This window comes from Arabidopsis lyrata (assembly GCF_000004255.2).
Source record: "Arabidopsis lyrata subsp. lyrata unplaced genomic scaffold ARALYscaffold_1, whole genome shotgun sequence".
Taxonomy (NCBI): Eukaryota; Viridiplantae; Streptophyta; class Magnoliopsida; order Brassicales; family Brassicaceae; genus Arabidopsis; species Arabidopsis lyrata.
In genome coordinates this window covers 33,048,139-33,069,323 of record NW_003302555.1, presented here as the reverse complement: position 1 = coordinate 33,069,323, position 21,185 = coordinate 33,048,139, and the positions used below count along the sequence as shown (strand labels likewise).

The 21,185-nt window shown below is 39.3% G+C and overlaps 1 protein-coding gene across 1 annotated transcript; it reads right to left on the bottom strand.

Annotated features, from left to right (window-relative positions):
• Nucleotides 1-10,422: 10,422 nt before the first annotated feature.
• LOC110224515 (uncharacterized protein At3g60930, chloroplastic-like) lies at nt 10,423-11,662 on the bottom strand. Its single transcript, XM_021010615.1, has 2 exons — nt 11,195-11,662; nt 10,423-11,118 (listed from the first exon to the last, which is right to left on the bottom strand). The coding sequence occupies exons 1-2, from the start codon at nt 11,660-11,662 to the stop codon at nt 10,423-10,425; spliced, it is 1,164 nt and encodes a 387-aa protein (XP_020866274.1).
• Nucleotides 11,663-21,185: the final 9,523 nt, after the last annotated feature.

Sequence of the window (21,185 nt, the reverse complement as noted above, 5' to 3'; positions counted from 1 at the left end):
GAAACTGTTTTAACCGTGGGTTTGCTATGTATATTGGATTAGAACCGATAATTGAGCTTCCGTAGACTCGGTTTAGGTTTGGTTCAATGTCCATGTTATGGTTAAAAGGTTGTTATAGTTGTTGTAACAAAACATGCTATAAAAAGGTAGAGCTTGAATCGATCTTGTGCATGATACATGTGTAATTTCTTCTGAGAAATTCAGTAACTGAGAAGATAGTAAATTGCTAATATCACCTAGCTAAGACGTAGGGATCTCAATCAATTCCCGAACTCGTAAAAGCCTCGCGTCTTCTTCTTTTTCTTCTTCTACCTATTTCTTGGAACCTCTGTTCCTGTTCTGTTCTTTTTTTCTTTCTTTCTTTCTTTCATTGCTGTGGTTCTTGAGAGATTGGGAGAGTGAGTGTTGATCAGGGCCGGTCCTACAATATATGTGGCCTAAAGCATAATTGGATTTGAAAAAAAACTTAAAAAAAAAAAATTTAAAACATCATCCATGGAGACTTGAACCTGAGAGATAAATAACATTTCCGGTTAAGGTTTTGTCACTGGACTATTGGAAATTCTCAAAAATGTGGCCTCATTTCTTCTATTTATAATTTGTGGCCTAAAGCAAAGGCTTTACCTGCCTTATGGACGGGCCGGGGTGTTGATAAAGATTGAGACAGATGGCCATCCATGGATAAAATTCGATTGAGATCTGCAGATTTGGTTGACCTAGTTTAGTTAAAAACAGTGGCAAGATTCATGCAGCTTATGAAGGAACAATATACCAAGAAAGGCTTTGATATAAAGGTGATCTACGAATAATCTGAATTTTGCAGAAAATATGATGAATGATCAAAGATGTGAATGTAACTCTTCTTGAGCTCGCAAGAAAAATTAAGAATCCTCAACATCTAGGGTTTATATATACAAAATAAATTCATATTTTACCAAAAAATCCTCTGTAGCAATAGCACCATGGTAAAACAATTGTCTCATTGACACTTCATTTCCCGAAATCATTTTTTTTTGTTTTTATATGAGATCAAGACTCTTTGTTTAAAAACAGAACTACAGTAGGTAGGACTCGTGCTATGCACATGTTAAATTGTATATTTGAAATTCATTTTCTATTTTGTTAAAACTAATATATTTGATATATGTATAATGAATAGAGAATAGTGAAGCAATATAGATTTGTAGAGTTTAACTATATTTTGACGACTTGCTAAATTTTAATTTTTAAATCTGAGACACGTCTTTGCTAAAAACAAGTTTATTCGTTTGAGCTCTTCGTTTTCAGAAGGGGATTCTCTTAATTCAGATACAGACTCAATTGTTTCAGTTAATTCAGACAATGGATATGGATTGATGGAACTAATGACTCTTTCTGGACAACGACTTTTGTGCGAAAGACCGGTTAAGCCGTCCATCAAAGCTAAGGAGATACAAGCGTCCTCTAATACTCGGTGAAAAGGTAACCGTGGACGCGGAAATCGTAGGCGCGGGAACCGTGGACGTCGCTAGTTCTTCTAAAAGCCAACCAAAGGGGAAGATTCGGTTATCATATTTATGTAATATTGTCCAACGACTGTATCGTGTATCTTGCTTAAAAAACTGTGTGACTTTTTTTGTCATGGCTTTTGTAATGGTTTATTAATAATATATATTAATTAAAAAAATTATATATATATATATATATATATATATATTTATTTCAAATTTGAATATAACAATTATTATTAAGGTTTTTATTTTTATTTTACAATGTATTAAATCATAGGTAACATAGAATTTTTTTTTTATTACATTGTTTATTTATTTATTACATGGTTTATTTGTTTAAATAAATCATCTTATTAGATAACATATAATTTTTTTTAATAATCTATTTTTTCTTTATTTATAAATACTAATCATATTTTTTAGCATTTTCTATTAATTTATGTGTAAATTTCAAGTATATGTTAATTTAGTTTTCCAATTGTAACCAGACAATTTATTTTAATATAAATTCGAAATATCTAAATTTGGTAACTTTACATATATATTTTCTTATGTTTGTTTGACCATTGATTATAAAAAACTAGATAAGGACCCGTCCGATGGACGGGTTTAATTTCTTAAACTTAAAATCAAACTTAACAAAAAATTAATTAACAACGTTGTTAGTAGTTTTATTTCAAAAGTAAAAACAATATTTACTTTTTTACTGTTGCAGTGTTTCTTTCACCACTAAAAATTATTTCGAATGAAAGATATATCACGTAGCAATAACTCATAGTATACTTATATGAAGAACTAAAATTAAAAATATTCATCATAAAATTGGCGAATGAAACCAAAATGGTTTTTAATTAGACACGTTAAAAATATAAAGATGATAAATCGACTAAATCCCTTAGCCTTCCAAGTTAACGTTGCGGGTTCGATTGTAATATATTCGATTGCAATGACTTTATGATCAATCAATAAAAATTGATAAATTCAAAAAATTATAAGCACAATGATATATGAATCTTATATAATTCAAATATGAACATAGAAATTTAAATAAACAATTTTGAAATAGTATAATTAAATTCAAAATATCAAAAACAAAGAAGAAGCATATATGGTTCTAACATATTCAAGAATTTCAAATAAACAATACAAAACTTTATTTAAAATCATCACATATTTCTAATTAGAAAATAAAATTGATATAAATAATGTAAATTTTTAATTTAAATCATGACACATGTCATTATCTAAAAGTATCAGAACTATGATATATTATAAATCTTATATAATTTAAACTGAACATGGAAACTGTTGGGGTCGGATTCCATCTTTTGGCGCCGAGCCAGACTTAGAACACCTCGGGAGTTTTACAAAGATCACCTCGGGATATCGCATCATCCACCTCGGGTTATCCACCTAATCGATTTAGGAGACCCGAGCCCATCGCCTCGGGGATACCTAAACAAGACGTCTCAAGCACCCGAGCCCAATTGCCTCGGGGGTACCCGAGCCCAGTCGTCTCGGAAGCACTTGAGCCCAGTCGTCTCGGAACGCCCGAGCCCAATCGCCTCGGAGCGCCCGAGCCCGTCGCCTCGGGGTACTCAAACAAGCCACCCTAAGAGTGCCCGAGCCAGTCCTTCCTATGTACCCGAGCCGGTTGCACAAGTTCTCAGAGGCGAAGTCTTCATCATCACCCGAGGCAAAGACTTGGTAAATATTCACCTTCAAAGTATCATTTCCAAGTAAGGTGTCATTTCCGAAGGATCATTTCCGATAGACCCGGAAATGATAGGGGAAAATCTCGAAAGATCAACTCAAATCAGGAAACCCCCGAAAAATAAGGAAGCTATCCTAATCCGCGATATTCTGAGCCGACTTCAAGATAAATGGAAATCTTCCGAGAATATCGCTGGAGAGGCGGTTTATCACCTATATATAAAGAGACTCAAGGCTCAAGCAAAGGGGAGGCAATATCGCTCTAGAAATTACACTACGCAAAGCTCTCACAGCAAAAACATCTTTTTCCTTTACGATCAAACTCTTGTACGATCAAAGTCATCTTTTTCTTAATAATATCAAGAACACCATCTTTGGTTACAATCGTTTCTGCTGTTCTTTGAGAATTCACGTTTATCGTATCCCTAAAATAAAACCCTAGACAAATCTCGATTGTGTTAGTTTCGACTTCCACAGTTTGGCGCCGTCTGTGGGGATACATTAGAATTCTCTTACCCTAAGACGCAGAACTCGATTACCGAAAATGACGACGAACGAAGACGGTCGTCAGACACCACCAGCCGGAGGAGGGATCCCGAACCCTCCAAACCCTCAGAATCCTCAAGCCGATCCGACGATCATAGCGACTCTAGCCGAACTGAAAGACCTGATGGTTAAATTCCAGAAGAAAGCTGACGATCAAGAGAAAGCTAACAAAACCTTGGTGCAGCGAGTCGACGAAATCGCAACACGTGGGCAACAAAAAACCACGCGTTTCCAGACTCGGCCGCCACGAGCTCGGAGGGACTTACCTGGCATCAACCCAACAAGACTCACGTTCGCGACACCAACCGGCAACACCAGAGTCGCAACCCGAGCCGACCCTGCCAGACGCGAGAACCAAGATGATCCCACCGAGCCAGACGCAGTGGACTTGACGGACGAGCCAGATGATCTGCAAGATGAGCGTACCCGAGCTGGAGCTAACTCCGCCGAGCGAACGGACCTTACTGATGACGAAGAAACTGAGGAAAACATAAGGTGGGCCGAAGAATCCGAAAGAGAAGACGAGCTAAGCAAGATCCAAGCCTCCCTAGCCAAGGCGGAAGCTGATATGAAGCTCGTCAAAACCCAGATACACAGCGTTTCATCCTCCGCACCGAACATCGACCGAATTTTGGAAGAATCTCGGAATACGCCTTTCACCAAAAGAATTTCCGAAACGACGATGTCCAATCTGGGAAAGTTTAAAATCGACTCTTACAACGGATCAACCGACCCGAAGTGCCACATTAAATCGTTCGTGATATCTGTGGCCCGAGCCAGGTTCAAGCCCGGGGAAAAAGACGCAGGTCTGTGCTTACTGTTCGTGGAACACCTCAAAGGACCCGCATTAGAGTGGTTTTCAAGATTGGAACGAAACTAGATTGATAGTTTCGACGAGCTGTCGACATTATTCCTCAAACAATACTCCATGCTCATCGACCCCGAAACTTCCGACGCGGATCTGTGGTCCTTGTCTCAACAGCCCACCGAGCCATTAAGAAATTTCCTCAAGACCTTCAAGTCGACGCTAGCCAACGTCGAAGGAATTACAGATGTAGCAGCTCTCTCAGCTTTAAAGAAGGCTCTCTGGTACAAGTCAGAATTCAGGAAAGAGTTGAATCTGTCTAAACCGACAACAATTCGCGACGCGCTGCATCGAGCCTCGGATTTCGTCGCCCACGAAGAAGAGATGGCGCTGCTAGCAAAGAGGCATGAGCCAACGAAACAGGCGCCCCGAGCCGAGAAAACCGATAAAGCCCAAGCAATACCTCCGGTCCAGAAGAAGACACGTGAGAGCGTTACGTATACGCATCACGAAGGGTGCAATTTCTCGGGATACCATAGCTACCAGATTGACACGCCCCGAGGCCGTGACCGCGGCAGAGGCCGAGGCCGTGGGCGAGGAAGAGGCCGAGGCCGTGGGCGAGGAAGAGAGTCCTGCACTTGGACAAGGGATCAGCCACCGAGCAATGATCAAGAATACTGCGAACACCACAAAATTTTCGGCCACCATACCTCGAGATGCCGAAGCCTCGGAGCCAAGTTAGCAACCAAATTCCTAGCTGGAGAGCTCGGGACGAATGTCACTCTTAAGGATCTCGAGCCGGAGCCAGAGCCCGAGCAGACTAACCCGGGAAGAGACCCCGAACCAAGAAACCTGGAGTCTCAGAAAAGAACCCGGGGGTCGGAAGACGAAGACCGAGATGGTACGCGGCAGAGGGTTCTCACCATAATGGGTGGATCGCCATACTGTCCTGACACCGTAGCGGCAATCAAAGCTTATCAACGCCGAGCCGAGACGCCTAGCAACTGGACAAGACACTTCGATCGACCTAACGACGTGATCACATTTGAAGAAAGCGAGACGAACGGGCTCGACATGCCTCATAACGATCCAATCGTCGTCACATTAGCGATAGGAGACCATGATATCTACCGAGTATTAATTGACACCGGCAGCACTATCAACGTAATCTTTCGCGAAACGCTCCGAAAAATGAACATCGACATGTCACAGGTGATTCCGACCCCGAGGCCTGTCCTCGGATTTTCAGGGGAAACGTTGATGACGCTTGGAACCATCCAACTACCAGTCCGAGCCGGCGGGGTAACAAAGATAGTCAACTTCTCAGTCACCGATCGACCTACCATCTACAACGCCATAATGGGAACTCCGTGGTTAAATCTAATGCGAGCTGTCGCATCAACATATCATCTGTGTGTCAAATTCCCGACCCCTAATGGCGTGAAAACGATCTGGGGCAGTCAGAAAAATTCTCGGATGTGTTTCATGGCAGCACACAAACTCCGAAACCCTGTCACTGAAGCGAAGGCAGAAACAGATCGCAAGAAATCAAAACTTGGCCGGAGTGAAGAGAAGGCTATATCTAAACAGTTATAGCAATTACAGATCGAGGAGGCGCGCGAGGAGAAGAAGCCTACCTCGGATCCTGTAATCTCCATTAGCCTCGACGACGAACGGCCTGAACGATGCGTGGAAATTGGCAGCGATTTAACCGAGGAAATCAAGACCGAGCTCATCTCATTCCTCAAAGAGAACATCAACACCTTCGCCTGGTCGGTTGAAGATCTACCTGGGGTAAGCATCGACGTAATCTGCCACGAGCTGAATGTTGACCCATCTTTCAAACCCATCAGGCAGAAGCGAAGAAAATTGGGTCGGGATCGCGCAGATGCCGTGAACGCCGAAGTAGAAAAGCTCTTAAAGATCGGCTCGATCTCCGAAGCAAGATACCCGGACTGGTTAGCAAATCCTATCCTGGTTAAAAAGAAGAACGGCAAGTGGAGAGTCTGCGTCGATTTCACCGATTTGAACAAAGCTTGCCCTAAAGACAGTTTTCCACTCCCACATATCGATCGCTTAGTGGAAGCAACCGTGGGAAATAATTTGCTATCGTTCATGGATGCTTTCGCAGGATACAATCAGATTCTCATGCATCCCGACGATCGCGAGAAGACAGCTTTCATCACAGACCGAGGTATCTACTGTTACAATGTCATGCCCTTCGGACTCAAGAATGCTGGTGCAACGTATCAACGACTCGTCAACAGGATGTTCTCCGAGCAGCTCGGGAAGACGATGGAAGTTTACATCGACGACATGTTAGTCAAGTCCCTTGAAGAGAGCGATCACATAGCCCATCTACGCGACTGTTTTCGTCAGCTCAACAAGCACAACATGAAGCTCAACCCGGCAAAATGTCGTTTCGCGGTAAAGTCGGGAGAATTCTTGGGATATCTCGTAACTCACCGAGGCATCGAGGCAAACCCGAAGCAAATCGATGCTCTACTGAACATGCCCTCACCACAGAACAAGTGCGAAGTCCAACGTCTTACCGGGAGAGTCGCGGCCTTGAACCGATTCATCTCGCGGTCCACTGACAAATGCCTGGCTTTCTACGATACTCTGCGCGGAAACAAGAAATTCGAATGGACCGATCGCTACGAAGAAGCTTTCCAGGAACTGAAGAAGTACTTGGCTAATCCACCGGTGTTGGCGAAACCAGTCCCAGGCGAGCCATAATTTCTGTACATCGCAGTCTCTGATACGGCGATAAGTGGAGTCATAGTCAGGGAAGACAGAGGAGAGCAGAAGCCGATATTTTATGTCTCGCAAACCTTCACCGACGCAGAGACACGCTACCCGCAAACTGAAAAGCTCGCCCTCGCCGTAGTAATGTCAGCTCGGAAGCTACGGCCATATTTCCAGTCTCACTCAATTGTCGTCATGGCGCCCGTACCACTCCGAACCATCCTACACAGTCCGAGCCAATCGGGACGCCTGGCCAAATGGGCAGTAGAACTCAGCGAGTACGACATCGAATACAGGAACAAAACATGTGCGAAATCTCAAGTCCTGGCCGATTTTATCATCGAGCTGCCAACAGAAAGCGCCCGAGAAGAGTCACCCAACGCTGTTTGGACCCTCCACGTCGACGGCTCATCCTCGAAACAAGGTTCTGGCGTCGGAATCCGCCTAGCATCACCAGAGGGTGAAATCCTTGAACAATCCTTTCGGCTGAATTTCGACGCGACTAACAACGTGGCTGAGTACGAAGCGCTGATAGCAGGACTTAAGCTGGCTCGGGGACTTAAGATCAACAAGCTGCGAGCCTTTTGCGACTCCCAGCTCGTGGCTAATCAATTCAATGGAGAATATGCGGCTCGCGACGAACGAATGGAAGCGTATCTTGCTCTCACGCAAGACTTGGCGAAACAGTTCGGCGAATTCAAATTAACCAGAATCCCACGAGGTGAAAACACATCGGCCGATGCCTTAGCAGCTCTAGCTTCAACCTCCGACCCGATCCAGCTACAGGAGAACCAGGAACGGAGAGCTTTCCCCCCCTTTTCCCGACGGTACCGAGTGGAAGGGCCGTCGCTCAACGGATAAAAGTTACTCTAGGGATAACAGGGCCCGGAATGCCTCGGTAGTCTTTCTAATGCCTTCTGAATCTAAAGAGAATCATACAGGTCGAGTTCATCGAAAAGCCGAGCATTGAAGAAAATAGCAAGGATCAAGTTCTAACAGCTCGGGAGACAGAAGAACCGGAAGAAATGGACATCGAACTACTAAACCAGCAAACTACGGACGCAACTGAGCCCGAATACGGAAGCGACGCCAAATGGATAGGAGCCATCCGAAGCTACATAGCCGATGGAGAAGTTCCTACTGAAAAATGGGCAGCTCGGAAGCTTAAAGCCAAAGCGGCTCGGTATACTCTGATCGACGGAGAACTCTTTAAATGGCGATTTTCCGGTCCCCTCCTTATCTGTGTCGAAGGAAATGAGGCTCGGAGAGTCATGGAAGAAGTACACGGCAGATCTTGTGGGAACCATTCTGGCGGGAGAACCTTGGCTATAAAGATCAAACGCCACGGATATTTTTGGCCCACAATGGTCAAAGACTACGAGAAGTTTTCTCAACGGTGTGATAAATGCCAGAGACACGCGCCAACCATTCATCAACCCGCCGAGCTCCTCTCTTCCATCACTTCGCCTTATCCATTCATGCGATGGTCCATGGACATCATCGGACCTCTACACGACTCCAAGCAGAAGAAACTCGTCCTCGTACTGACAGACTACTTCTCCAAATGGATCGAGGCGGACTCCTACGCCAGCATCAAAGACGCGCAGGTGGAGAACTTTGTCTGGAAGAACATCATATGCCGCCACGGGATACCTTACGAGATCGTTACAGACAACGGATCGCAGTTTATTTCGGCTCGGTTCGAAGAATTCTGCGATAAATAGGGAATTCGCCTCAACAAGTCTACGCCTCGGTATCCTCAAAGGAACGGACAAGCCGAAGCGGCAAACAAGACAATTCTCGACGGAATAAAAAAGCGCCTCGACGCGAAGAAAGGCTGCTGGGCCGATGAATTAGAGGAGTACTATGGTCGCACAGAACCACGCCGCGGCGGGCCGCGGGAGAAACACCTTTCGCCCTTGTCTACGGCACGGAGTGTGTGATTCCCACCGAAGCCGAGATCCCGGGACTGAGAAGACGTTTTCTCCCCGAGCAGGAAAATTCCAACACTCAGATGATGTTGGACGAGCTGGACTTAATTGACGAAAGAAGAGATTCGGCTTTGATCCGTATGCAGAACTATCAGAATACAACGGCTCGGTACTACAATTCTCACGTGAAGCATCGCCGCTTCCACGAAGGAGAGCTCGTACTGCGCAAAGTTTTCCAGAATACCGCCGAGCAGAACGCAGGTAAGCTCGGCACGAATTGGGAGGGACCTTACACGATCGCAAAGGTAATCCGTCCCGGCGTCTACGAACTCATCAATATGAACGGCAAAGCGGTACCTAGATCCTGGAACGCAATGCATCTAAGGAAATATTACCGCTAAAAACCTAAGGTACGCATGTATTCGAACTACGGGGTGGCTTGATCCCTGAAAAAGGTACGTAGGCAGCTCGTCTTCGGACGAGTTCAACTACCCCCCTAATTAAAAAAGGGGGAAGTGGGTCCGTATACATATACTCCCACTAAATTTTTCAAATTCTCTAAGTTTTTACCCTTCGGATTTTCAAATTTATCCACCTCGACATCTATCCCAAAACTCATCTCAGGAACCTTTATGGTCTCCTTATCGACCCACAAAGCCAACAGTTCGTTCGGACGATGGCCACGTCCACGAACAGAGAGCTCATTACACCGCCTCGGTTACAGCGCGCTATATAAGCATTCGAGACGATTCGGTCGGAGATACCTTGCCATAAAGAAATTGTCTTCAGAAAACCCAGTTGACTTCGACACTGGTACCCCAGTTCGCTTGTAAGCACTGGCTTCGACTATATCAGTTCGGGTCGCGACCGATAAAGATTAGTCCCACGTAGCCAAAACCCAGTTATCCTAACACTGGTGCACGATTCACTACGCTTTCGGCTCGAAAGTTAAAAAACGTTTGGATTTAACTTCTCAACGAGCAAATCATAAACCCGGTTAACTTAACACTGGTGCACGATTCTTTTCGCTTTTGGCTCGGAAGATAAATCAAGCTATTTGACGTTAGTATTGGATTCAGTTCGGAAAAGTTTTAAGATAAAAATTACTTAACATAGCATTCAATGGATAAAGCCGTCCAGGCATGTCTTACAAAAAGGGCAAAAGAGAGAATAAAAATACATCTCGGGATCAGATCGAGTCTTGGTTAACCGGCGAAACTTGAGCTACCTCGGTACCTCGGTTCGAACCCGACTGGTCGGCAACACTTATCGCAGCCGCGGCACCCTCGATCGAACGGTTCCCGAAGCTATCGTCGACAGAGTCCGGGGAAACTGGAGGAAGCTTCAAGTCCTCTCGCAGCTCGGTTCCGAGACGGACGTACTCATCCTCGGCGTCCCCATACTCAGCCGTCCATTGAAGGACCTCGGCCTTCTCATCTTCTACCTTTATCCCTTCCTCCAGCTCAGCTATCAGCTCGGCATTGGCCCGCGCTTGCACCAAGTACATGTAGCGCGTGGATACCTTCCCGAACTGGTCCATCTTCGCCTCGATAGCCTTGACCTTCTCGGCAAACTCCCTTTTGGCTGCTCTCCGTTCTCTGACAATCTCCTTCTCCCGGAGAGCCTTCTCTTCAGTAAATAACCGATGGAGTCGCGCAACCTCGACCTCAAGCTTTCTCTGAGTCCGCAGGCTATCCTCAGAAGCTTTCAATCGCTCCACCTTCTCGGCCTTGGCCAACACCTCAGCTTCTTGTTTAGCCGCGATCGCCTCGGACAACCTAGCTTCGACCTCAGCTCGGGATGTCTCCGATCTCTCACGGGCCAGCTCGGACTTCCGAGCTCCAAAATCATAGGCCCGAACCATGGAATTCATCGAATGGAAGGCCTGAAATAGAACGAGAATCATTAGCAAGCAAATATGGAAACGATAGTAAAATACGTCAGGAACAGATCGATGATACCTTCAGGAATCCAGCAGTGGTTTCACGGTAGTTTTGAGCCTCCAACAAGGCATCGGGAGCAGACAGTGGCGGACCCGAGCACGAAGCGACAAAATTCGCCGAAGCGATCTTGTCCTTGTACTCTGGAGTTTCGCTACGACTCCTTTTCTCCTTCCTAGAAACTCCCGAGCCATCACCTCGGGGTCTTTTTCCCTTAGTTTTGGATTTCGCCTCGGCGGCTGGAGCAGCAATGACCAGAGCCCCTACCACCTCGGGGACATCGGTCGTAGGGGACATATGCCCGGCCACCTCGGGAACGATCGAAACCGTATCCCGAGCTTCATCAGTTGCCTCGGCACCAACAACGACCTCAGGGTTGGCCTCGAGAGGAGTAGGAGGTCTGAAGTTTGCCTCCAAAACAGCTTTTTCCTTAGCCGCCTTCTTTTCAGCAGCTTTCCTGGCTCTCAGAGACTGCGCAGCGCCCTGCATCTCGATAAGATGATCTAGGCGATGATCGGACGATTCGGAAGAAGACTGGCAGGGAGCTCCGTGCAGCAAACGCAAGGCTCTCTCAATTCTTTCCTGGGAGAAGTGTTTTGTCCAATCGCACTTCCGAGCAATTAGTTCGTCGTGGAGATCTAGAAAACCTTCGGGAACGTCTTCGAGAAACAACGGGTTCCGATCTGCATGAACAAGAAAAACGATCAGAAAAAAAAGGTTAAAGCAAAACGAAACAGCAAATACGGCTTCGGGCGTAGTACCGATTTGTCTCCACTTTCCAACAATTTTCCCTAAGTAGTCCTCGTGGACACTATACTCATTCAAGGCTACGTAGAAGAAGTTATCGGTGTACTTCTCATCCTTGCTCGGGAAACTACCGATAACCCTCCTATTTGGCCTCGGAGATATGTAGAATCTCTCGACGAGGCCTGGTATGCGCCGGATCTCCAGGAGATTCTTCAAGTGGCTAAGGCCGACAATATTGACCGTCTCAATACTTCGGACTAGAATCCCCACTAGATGCCGCAGGCCTCGGGTCGTTATCTGGGATAGAGCAATCTTGTACGACCACAGAAACGCCAAAATCGGCCTCGGGATTGGAAGCCAAAGATAGCAATGGTAGAAGAACCCCTCATAAAGGGTGAAAAACCCTCGGGCGGATCGTCTGCTCGCTCATTCGGAGTTGGAAGTCTTAGTTCAATTCCCTCGCTAAAACCGAACCGGGCCTTGAGATCCCGAAGGGAGTCCTCCGTGCATAAGGTGGAACCCGGGGGATCGGGTTTCCTAGCTTTCTTGGCTCGTTTTCTCTTCTGTTGACCCTTGGCTGCTCGGACTTTAGCTTGAAGCAACCTGGCCGCCTCGTCAGAGTCATAATGAACCTCCTCGGCCTTAATAGGAAGAAGAGACGCCTCGGGGGCATTTTGCCAGCGTGAGACTCCAGCTTCACCAACTGCCGGTGGATGTATCCCCCTCCTATTCAAAATTGCCTCGGGATCGTCTAGCAAATCCTGATCCCGAGCCACATTTGCAATCGCGTCTTCCCGAGCAATGAAACGGCTCGGGTCTTCTTCCCGTGAAGCCGACTCTGCATCACTACCACGGTACAACACGATCTGATGGTCCGTGGTATCCGCCTCGGGGTCGCTCGAAGAACTCCAGACCATCTTTCTCTTGTAGACAGGGAGATGAGTGTCACCTCGGGGCGAATCACTGGAATCAGAGAGAGACATTTTCTGGCTCGGGAGATTGAAGAAGTTGATCGGAGGAACAAAGCTTGACAGATCGAAGAAATCAACCTAGGTCTAATGACGGTGGCGCTACGACGGAAGTATAACGGAAAAAGTAGAAAATGCAAGAACTCAAGATCAGAGAGAAGAGAACGAACCTTGAAAATTTTCCTTTGCAATTGCGAAATGAAAAAAAAATAAGTCGGAGGCTTAACATTTATAGAGATTTAGGGCGCGTCGGGTACGAACGAGCCAAATAAAACACATCGTATCCGCGTCTAAGGCGCGTCGGGTACGCACGAATTGAGTAGGATACTTCGCATCCGCATGAATCTCGGGAATCAGCGAAATGACCTTTCCAATTCTCGAGAAGGAATCCCAACCGTCACACGCCAAGAGAAGATGAAACGACAGGAATTCGAATCGCCAAAAACTTTAAAGCGACCGAACTGTCCAAAGTAAACGGCTCGGCCTAATTGTCATAGAGCTCGTCACGCTTGGTTCCCCAAACTAACGAGCTGGGGGGCTAACTGTTGGGGTCGGATTCCATCCTTTGGCGCCGAGCCAGACTTAGAACACCTCGGGAGTTTTACAGAGATCACCTCGGGATATCGCATCATCCACCTCGGGTTATCCACCTAATCGATTTAGGAGACCCGAGCCCATCGCCTCGGGGATACCTGAACAAGACGTCTCAAGCACCCGAGCCCAATTGCCTCGGGGGTACCCGAGCCCAGTCGTCTCGGAAGTACTTGAGCCCAGTCGTCTCGGAACGCCCGAGCCCAATCGCCTCGGAGCGCCCGAGCCCGTCGCCTCGGGGTACTCAAACAAGCCATCCTAAGAGTGCCCGAGCCAGTCCTTCCTGTGTACCCGAGCCGGTTGCACAAGTTCTCAGAGGCGAAGTCTTCATCATCACCCGAGGCAAAGACTTGGTAAATATTCACCTTCAAAGTATCATTTCCAAGTAAGGTGTCATTTCCGAAGGATCATTTCCGATAGACCCGGAAATGATAGGGGAGAATCTCGAAAGATCAACTCAAATCATGAAACCCCCGAAAAATAAGGAAGCTATCCTAATCCGCGATATTCTGAGCCGACTTCAAGATAAATGGAAATCTTCCGAGAATATCGCTGGAGAGGCGGTTTATCACCTATATATAAAGAGACTCAAGGCTCAAGCAAAGGGGAGGCAATATCGCTCTAGAAATTACACTACGCAAAGTTCTCACAGCAAAAACATCTTTTTCCTTTACGATCAAACTCTTGTACGATCAAAGTCATCTTTTTCTTAATAATATCAAGAAAACCGTCTTTGGTTACAATCGTTTCTGCTGTTCTTTGAGAATTCACGTTTATCGTATCCCTAAAATAAAACCCTAGACAAATCTCGATTGTGTTAGTTTCGACTTCCACAGAAACCAAAATAAATAATTTAAAGATACAATATTTAAACTAAAACTAAAAAATTATAAACACGATGATATATGAATCTTTGATAATTTAAATATGAAAAGAGAAATTAAAATCAACAATCTAACAATACTACAATCATAATTGAGGACAAACAAAAAACACAGTTAAGTAAAAAAATATTACAAAAAAGGAAAAAAAAATTGATCTCTCATATTTCTAATTGTGAAAATAAACTCAAATAAATAATAGGAAAAAAGATAGTCAGCTACACGAAGTATAACAGAATACATGGCTATACATGCCAAGTTTAAAAATGTACAACCAACTACACGAACTAAATGTATTGCATGCCCACATATACCAACTATATGACGACATGTAGCCAACATCACGAACATTTTATTCCGGTACACTAATCATCAAAATTCGGCATTGATCATCGTTGACCGGTATTGACCAACAAAAATATTCAAAAATATATATTTTTATTTATTTTAAATGTTTTTAAAAAGAATTATTCTATAGAATCGGTTATGGTGTTGTATAGAATAATTATTAAAACAAATTCTCGTATATTCTTTAGTCTAAATTTAATATATTGTTAAATTTTTGTAATTAAAATTATTAAAACAAATTCTCGTAATAACGCGTAAACAACAAAAAAATTCGCAATGTTTCTTTTTAATATATAGAAAATAGAAAATCTAACGATGTTGATTTTAGCAAAAGCATTTGTAAAATAAGAAGTTAATGTTTTTTATTGACAATGTACAAATAAGTAATTCGCTTAATTATTTTTATTTCACTTTTATTTTATTTTTTAAATTGAAAAAACTAACTAATTATAATAATCAATATATTAAATATATATACAAAATATCTTTATTTTTAATTTAATATGTATTAGTTTTGTTTTTAATATTAAAATAAATAAAAATAATTTTTTTGCATATTTTTGTTGGTCAATGCCGGTCAACGATGGTCAACGCCGGATTTCAACGATTGGTGTACCGGAATAAGATGTTCGTGATGTTGACTACATATCGTCATATAGTTGGAATATGTGGGCATGCAATACAGTTAGTTCGTGTAGTTGGTTGTACATTTCTAACTTGGCATGTGTAGTCATGTATTCCGTTAAAATAATATGGGGATTAGTTTAATGAAATCATCATGTATTTCTAATTGGAAAGGAAATTGAGATAAATAATATCAAATTTTAAATTAAATCATGACACATGATAAAATCTTTGAATGATAACGGTTCATGATACTATTAATTACTAACTTTAAGAAACAAAAACATATCATATTAGTTATATAATAACATATGTTTTCTTTATAATAAATTTACCTGATCTTTTTCTTGTTTAATTTAAATATATATTTTTAGTTATAAAAAACGTATAATTTCCTTATTATTATCTTTTGACATTTTAAAATTGTTTATAGAAATATTAATTATTTACAGTTGTCTTTTTTTTTAACGTCTAGATTTATTATTTATTGCAAATTATGAGAAATGTTACATAGACGATTCTACAACGGACAATTCCTTCCGACCCTTATTAGATCCACGACGGACGATACTTCTTTCTTCATGCTCTTGACGAACACCTTGAATGATCCACGACCTGATGACACTTCTCTCTCTGCGTAGAATCATGGCGAACGGCTATAATTGTACATCGCTGGAGATCTCCTGCACATTTGCCTCCATTAATATGCAAATTTATTGATAAATCGCAGTACCTGAGACTCGAATCTCAGACCTCTTAGTGTAAATGCATTAATTAACCCTTGGTAAATCAATGGGCCAAGGGGGCTTCCTTACAGTTATCCTTATAATTATATTTTAAATTTTATTTATAATTACTTATAATTATCTCTTTTTTTTTAAAGTAAATTTTTGTTTTACACATGTCAAAATCTAAAATCGATAGATTTGGCATGTGTCACAATCCTATGAGTTACTAACTTTGAAAACCATACTTTATATAATAAGATATATCTTACAAATTAATAATAAATTTAAGTAATAACCAAAAACAATATATATGTAAAACGTGAAAACATAATTTTAGTTATGTAAAGTTAATGTATTGACAACGACTTGGTTAGTAAATATATAAATATAACATATGCATGATACGTATTGGCAAAGACTTGGAATATAACGCATACTTAGATTTTGTAAACTGATTAATATAACGTAGCCACGTAGCATCATACCTATTGACAAAACAGAATGATGTTGAAGCAATGGTGTAAGCAATGGTATTTTTTTAAGAGATTTTTGGTTTGGTGAAAAAGTAGGAGACTATCGATTTGTTTATATAGTAGTGAGTACTTAGAATAATTATCTCTTTTAGAATTGTTAATTTCCTTATAATTATATTTTTTACTTTTTAAAATTTGAATTTTTTACAATTATCTTTTTAAATTGACAAAAGGAAATTATCGTTTTACATATTTTTATTCAATAAGATTGTTTAAAATTATCTTATTTTATTTAACACTATAATAATTATCTTATTTACATTTTTAAATTGTTTAGTTTCCTTATAATTATCTTTTTTACTTTTTAAAATTAATTTCTTACAATTATCTTTTTATAGTTTTAAAATTAATAAAAGAAAATTTTTGTTTAACACGTGTCACGATCTGAGATCGATAAAATTGCCACATGTCACGATCCTATGAGTTATTGACTTTGAAAACCGTACTTTATATAATAAGATAAAGATAAATAGGATTTTCATAGTTGGAATCTAGAGTGTTTGGTAATAAGGATAGTAAAATTAAAAAAAAAAAATTTGTTGAGAAAAATTATGGGTTTGCCGCATAAACACCAACAACCCTCTTTTATTATATAGACTAGGATATGACCCGCGGTACACCGCGGGTTAATTATTTGATTTTTTTATTTTTATAAATTGATGAATTTATTGTGTATAATATTTTTTGTTGTATACCGCGGGTCACATGCGTTGTATCTAAAATAAAAAATTTTAAGTTGTATTTGTTTTGTTTAGTGTTTAAGATTGTATAATTGTATTTTGATTTGTTATTTATAGGATTTCACCTGTGGTATATTGTCTCGTATTAATATTGACCCAAACCCGTCCAACCATATAATCTAAAATGAAATTAAACATCATTTTGTTATTTTTTTAATAACACTTTTATTTAAATGTCATATAATTCGAGTTAATTTGAAAGTTGCTTTCAAATAGTTTCCATGTATATTTTTTAATTAGTGTGTGTTTTTGGACCAACCCGTAAAAACAATTTATAATTGTATCTTAAAATACTAATTAGGATTTCACCCGTGATATACTGTCCCATTTTAGATAATTGTAAAAATTAAAGAAAGATCTGAATGACTCAATTTCGGGTCTGAATAAAATAACGACATGATTAAATGCTCAATTTGTTCTTAAAAATGTTAATATAGATTACACACATATTTTTATTCATCGATTGAGTAATATATGTCCGTTTTAAAAAATTTGAATTGTAACATATGCATAAAAAAAAAAAACTAAAATTTACTAACTATTTATATATTTTATAATAATTTAAAATAATATAAATATAAGATCAAATAAAAGTGAAATAAGAATCATATATTTATGTTTAAATTAGGTAGAGAGGTTTTAGGAAATTAGTGCAAATTTGTTATATTAGCATTAAATCATCATATTTGATTTCTTTATCTATAAAAATCGTGGAGAATATACCATAAATAAAGCGTTTAAATATAGTAATTAGTTGAGAAATTATATATATTTTATATTTTATTAATTATTTTCGTTTTTTAATTTTGCCAAAATTTAAGGAAAGATCCGATTGAAGATTTCCGGGTCAAAATTAAACAAATTTGACCCGATTTGGGTACCCCAAAAACTGCTGCAAAAATGTATAGTAGATGATATTATTGCGTTAAATTAATGATTAGCACAAATATCCGCTGTAGCACAATGGTTAAAACAACTATCTCACTGATAATTGATTTCCGGGTTTGAAGCCCGGCAGCGGAAAATCTTTTTTAAAAATTTAATGTTCTTTTGCCTCACTTTTCACTTAGGATTTAGTGATTGGTGAATCTTTATTCTCTATGATCAAGATTTATTAGATTACTAGGTGAGTACCCACGCTACGCGCGAGTTTTTATTTGATTTTTTGTTTGTAAACTATTAGTATTAATTAAGTGGTAAAATACTTAAAATTTAGTTTTTAAATTTTGATTGTTTTTGTTATATAAGATTTTGGTGTAAATGTTTTTATTGTTTTTATAATTTCTGATTTATTGCATTTTACCATTGCTTATTTGAGTGGAGAATTTTTTTTTGTTTTTTATTATTATTAATTATCATTGATGTGTTTTCAAATGTGTGAATAATTAACTTTTTTATTATTATTTAATTAAAATAACTTCAAAACTCCCATTATTATTTGAAGGCAAACTCCCCTTGTAAAACACCAGTTTAGTGTTTGAAACAACATTTTAAAGCAATATGGTTTTCTTAGATTTTACTTATCTTCTTTTCAATGAGTGTGGCTGCTGGTTTGGTTGTAAGTTTCCTGATTTCTTTTGTCCAAAACCACAAATGTGGCTGCTGGTTTGGTTGTAAGTTTCCTGATTTCTTTGAGAAGTGAATATGTTGTTAGTAAGATTAAAACTAATATTAGTACTATTACTTCTAAATATTTATTCTAAATTAGTGGTGTACCCAATTGGTGAAATAAAAATTAGTTATGTACCTGACAACTCTTTTTTGGCGCGCGAACCGCATTTGTTGCACCATAAAAATGTTGTTCTTTTGTCTTACTTCCGTCCACAACCACTCCAAGTTCGAGTTTTGAGAGGTTTATATATTAGAAGATCTGAAGATGTAGTAACGTTATTGAGAGGGTTATTATTTTTATTTAATGGCTCTTCGTTAGTTTTTTTTTAATAAGAATGGCTAACAACTGACTTTTCATTAGGACATAGAAGTGATTTCATTTCCTTTTGATTATGTATTTTTTGATACGATGGATGATTGAGTTTTTTTTGGGAAAATTGGTAGAAATAGAACAGATTAGGTATGATGTTTTTAATAAACCATTGTGGGCAGTGTTCAGTAAGAACAGAGGAAATATAATCCTATACTAATATTTGGGAAGTACATCCTAAGGATTATAACTTGATTTTGTAAGAAATTACAATATATGTTATTAGAGAATTCTAATCATAAAATTTTATTCCATGTCACTAATATATATTAACGGGTCAACGGGTCAACGGGTTTAAAGATATTAAAAGATTTTGTTTATATAATTCATATATTTTTCGATAATAACTATATTACACAATTAATATAATTCGAAATTGTTATATACTAATCAATTCGAAAATGTAACACAATTAGTAAAAATGTTGTATACTAATATATAATTTGAAAATGTGACACAAAAATATTATTGAAAATGTTAATGAAAATGATATATCATTGAAAACATTTTATATCAATTGACTTTATAAAAAATGCTATTTTAAATTATAATACTCATATAGTTCGAAAATGTTATTGATGTTATATACTAATCCATTATTTGAAAATGAAAATGTTATCTTATACTATTATTTGGGAAGTACATCCTATAAGTTGTAACGTTGATTTTATAAGAAATGACAATATATGCCATTAGAGATCTCTAATCATAATTATTTTAATTCTATGTCACTAATATTCATCAATTCATTAAAAACGGGTCGATGGGTCAAACGGATTTAAAAATATCATTGAGATTACCTAATATATAGGAGGTCAATCACGAATATAACAAACATGGATTTTGTTTAGATACAAATAATTTTTAATCATACAACGAAATTTAGTTTAGATTTTAAAATATTTCCTTAACTAAACTATAGTAATTAATTATGATTAATATATATGGAAGAAAAAACAAAATTGTATATATGTAAACTAATTAAATTTGATAATATATTAATAGATATTTCCAAAATCCTTAAATCGGGATTGTCTCAAAAAATTTGTCTATGTGTATTTCGCAGATTGGCAAAGATAAATACAATATAGAAATGATATTTTTAATTTACTAAATCAGAAATACATATAGCATCCTAAATCTTAGTACTTGCCATAACAATTGTATATTTATTCGAATAGATTCAAAACGAAAATTCAAATCCCCTGTATTAAGAAACTACAACAAACACCAATAAAAAAAAGTCAACAAAATATTCGAATTTTCCTAAAATATAGTTATAAAATCTAAAATCTTTCAAAAATTGTTAACCACGTAGAGATTTTGTTAACCAAGGAACAAAAATTTATTTTTGAACATAATTTTCAAAACAGTTAATACAATCTTCAAAACGGATCTCATATATATTCAATTTGCATTAAATCTTAAATTTAAAAAAGATATGATCATATCAAACCTAAATTGTGATAATGATTAGCCGACTCTCTTCTTTGCTTATAAATAGATAAGGGTGAACAAAATATTAATCCATAGAAGAAGAGATATTACAAGATCTGGGAACCGAAATAATGTTATTAATTCTCTATCTTCTGACACACAGAGTTATGACAAAAATAACCCTACGTCTGACACAATCTCTAAAAGCTAACTTGAGATCTTTCAAGACGAGAACAATGAATTATAAAACCAAAAAATGAAGTCAGATACTGATAGATAATTAAGAATATATCGGGTAACAACATTAACGGCTAACAACAAATTTGACAATGGTTAACTACGTTATCCAAAAATAGGAACACAATATCGAAACGCATGACCAATAAAGAAGGTAAGTAATGCAACAAATAAGAAGCGGTGAATCAGTAATATAA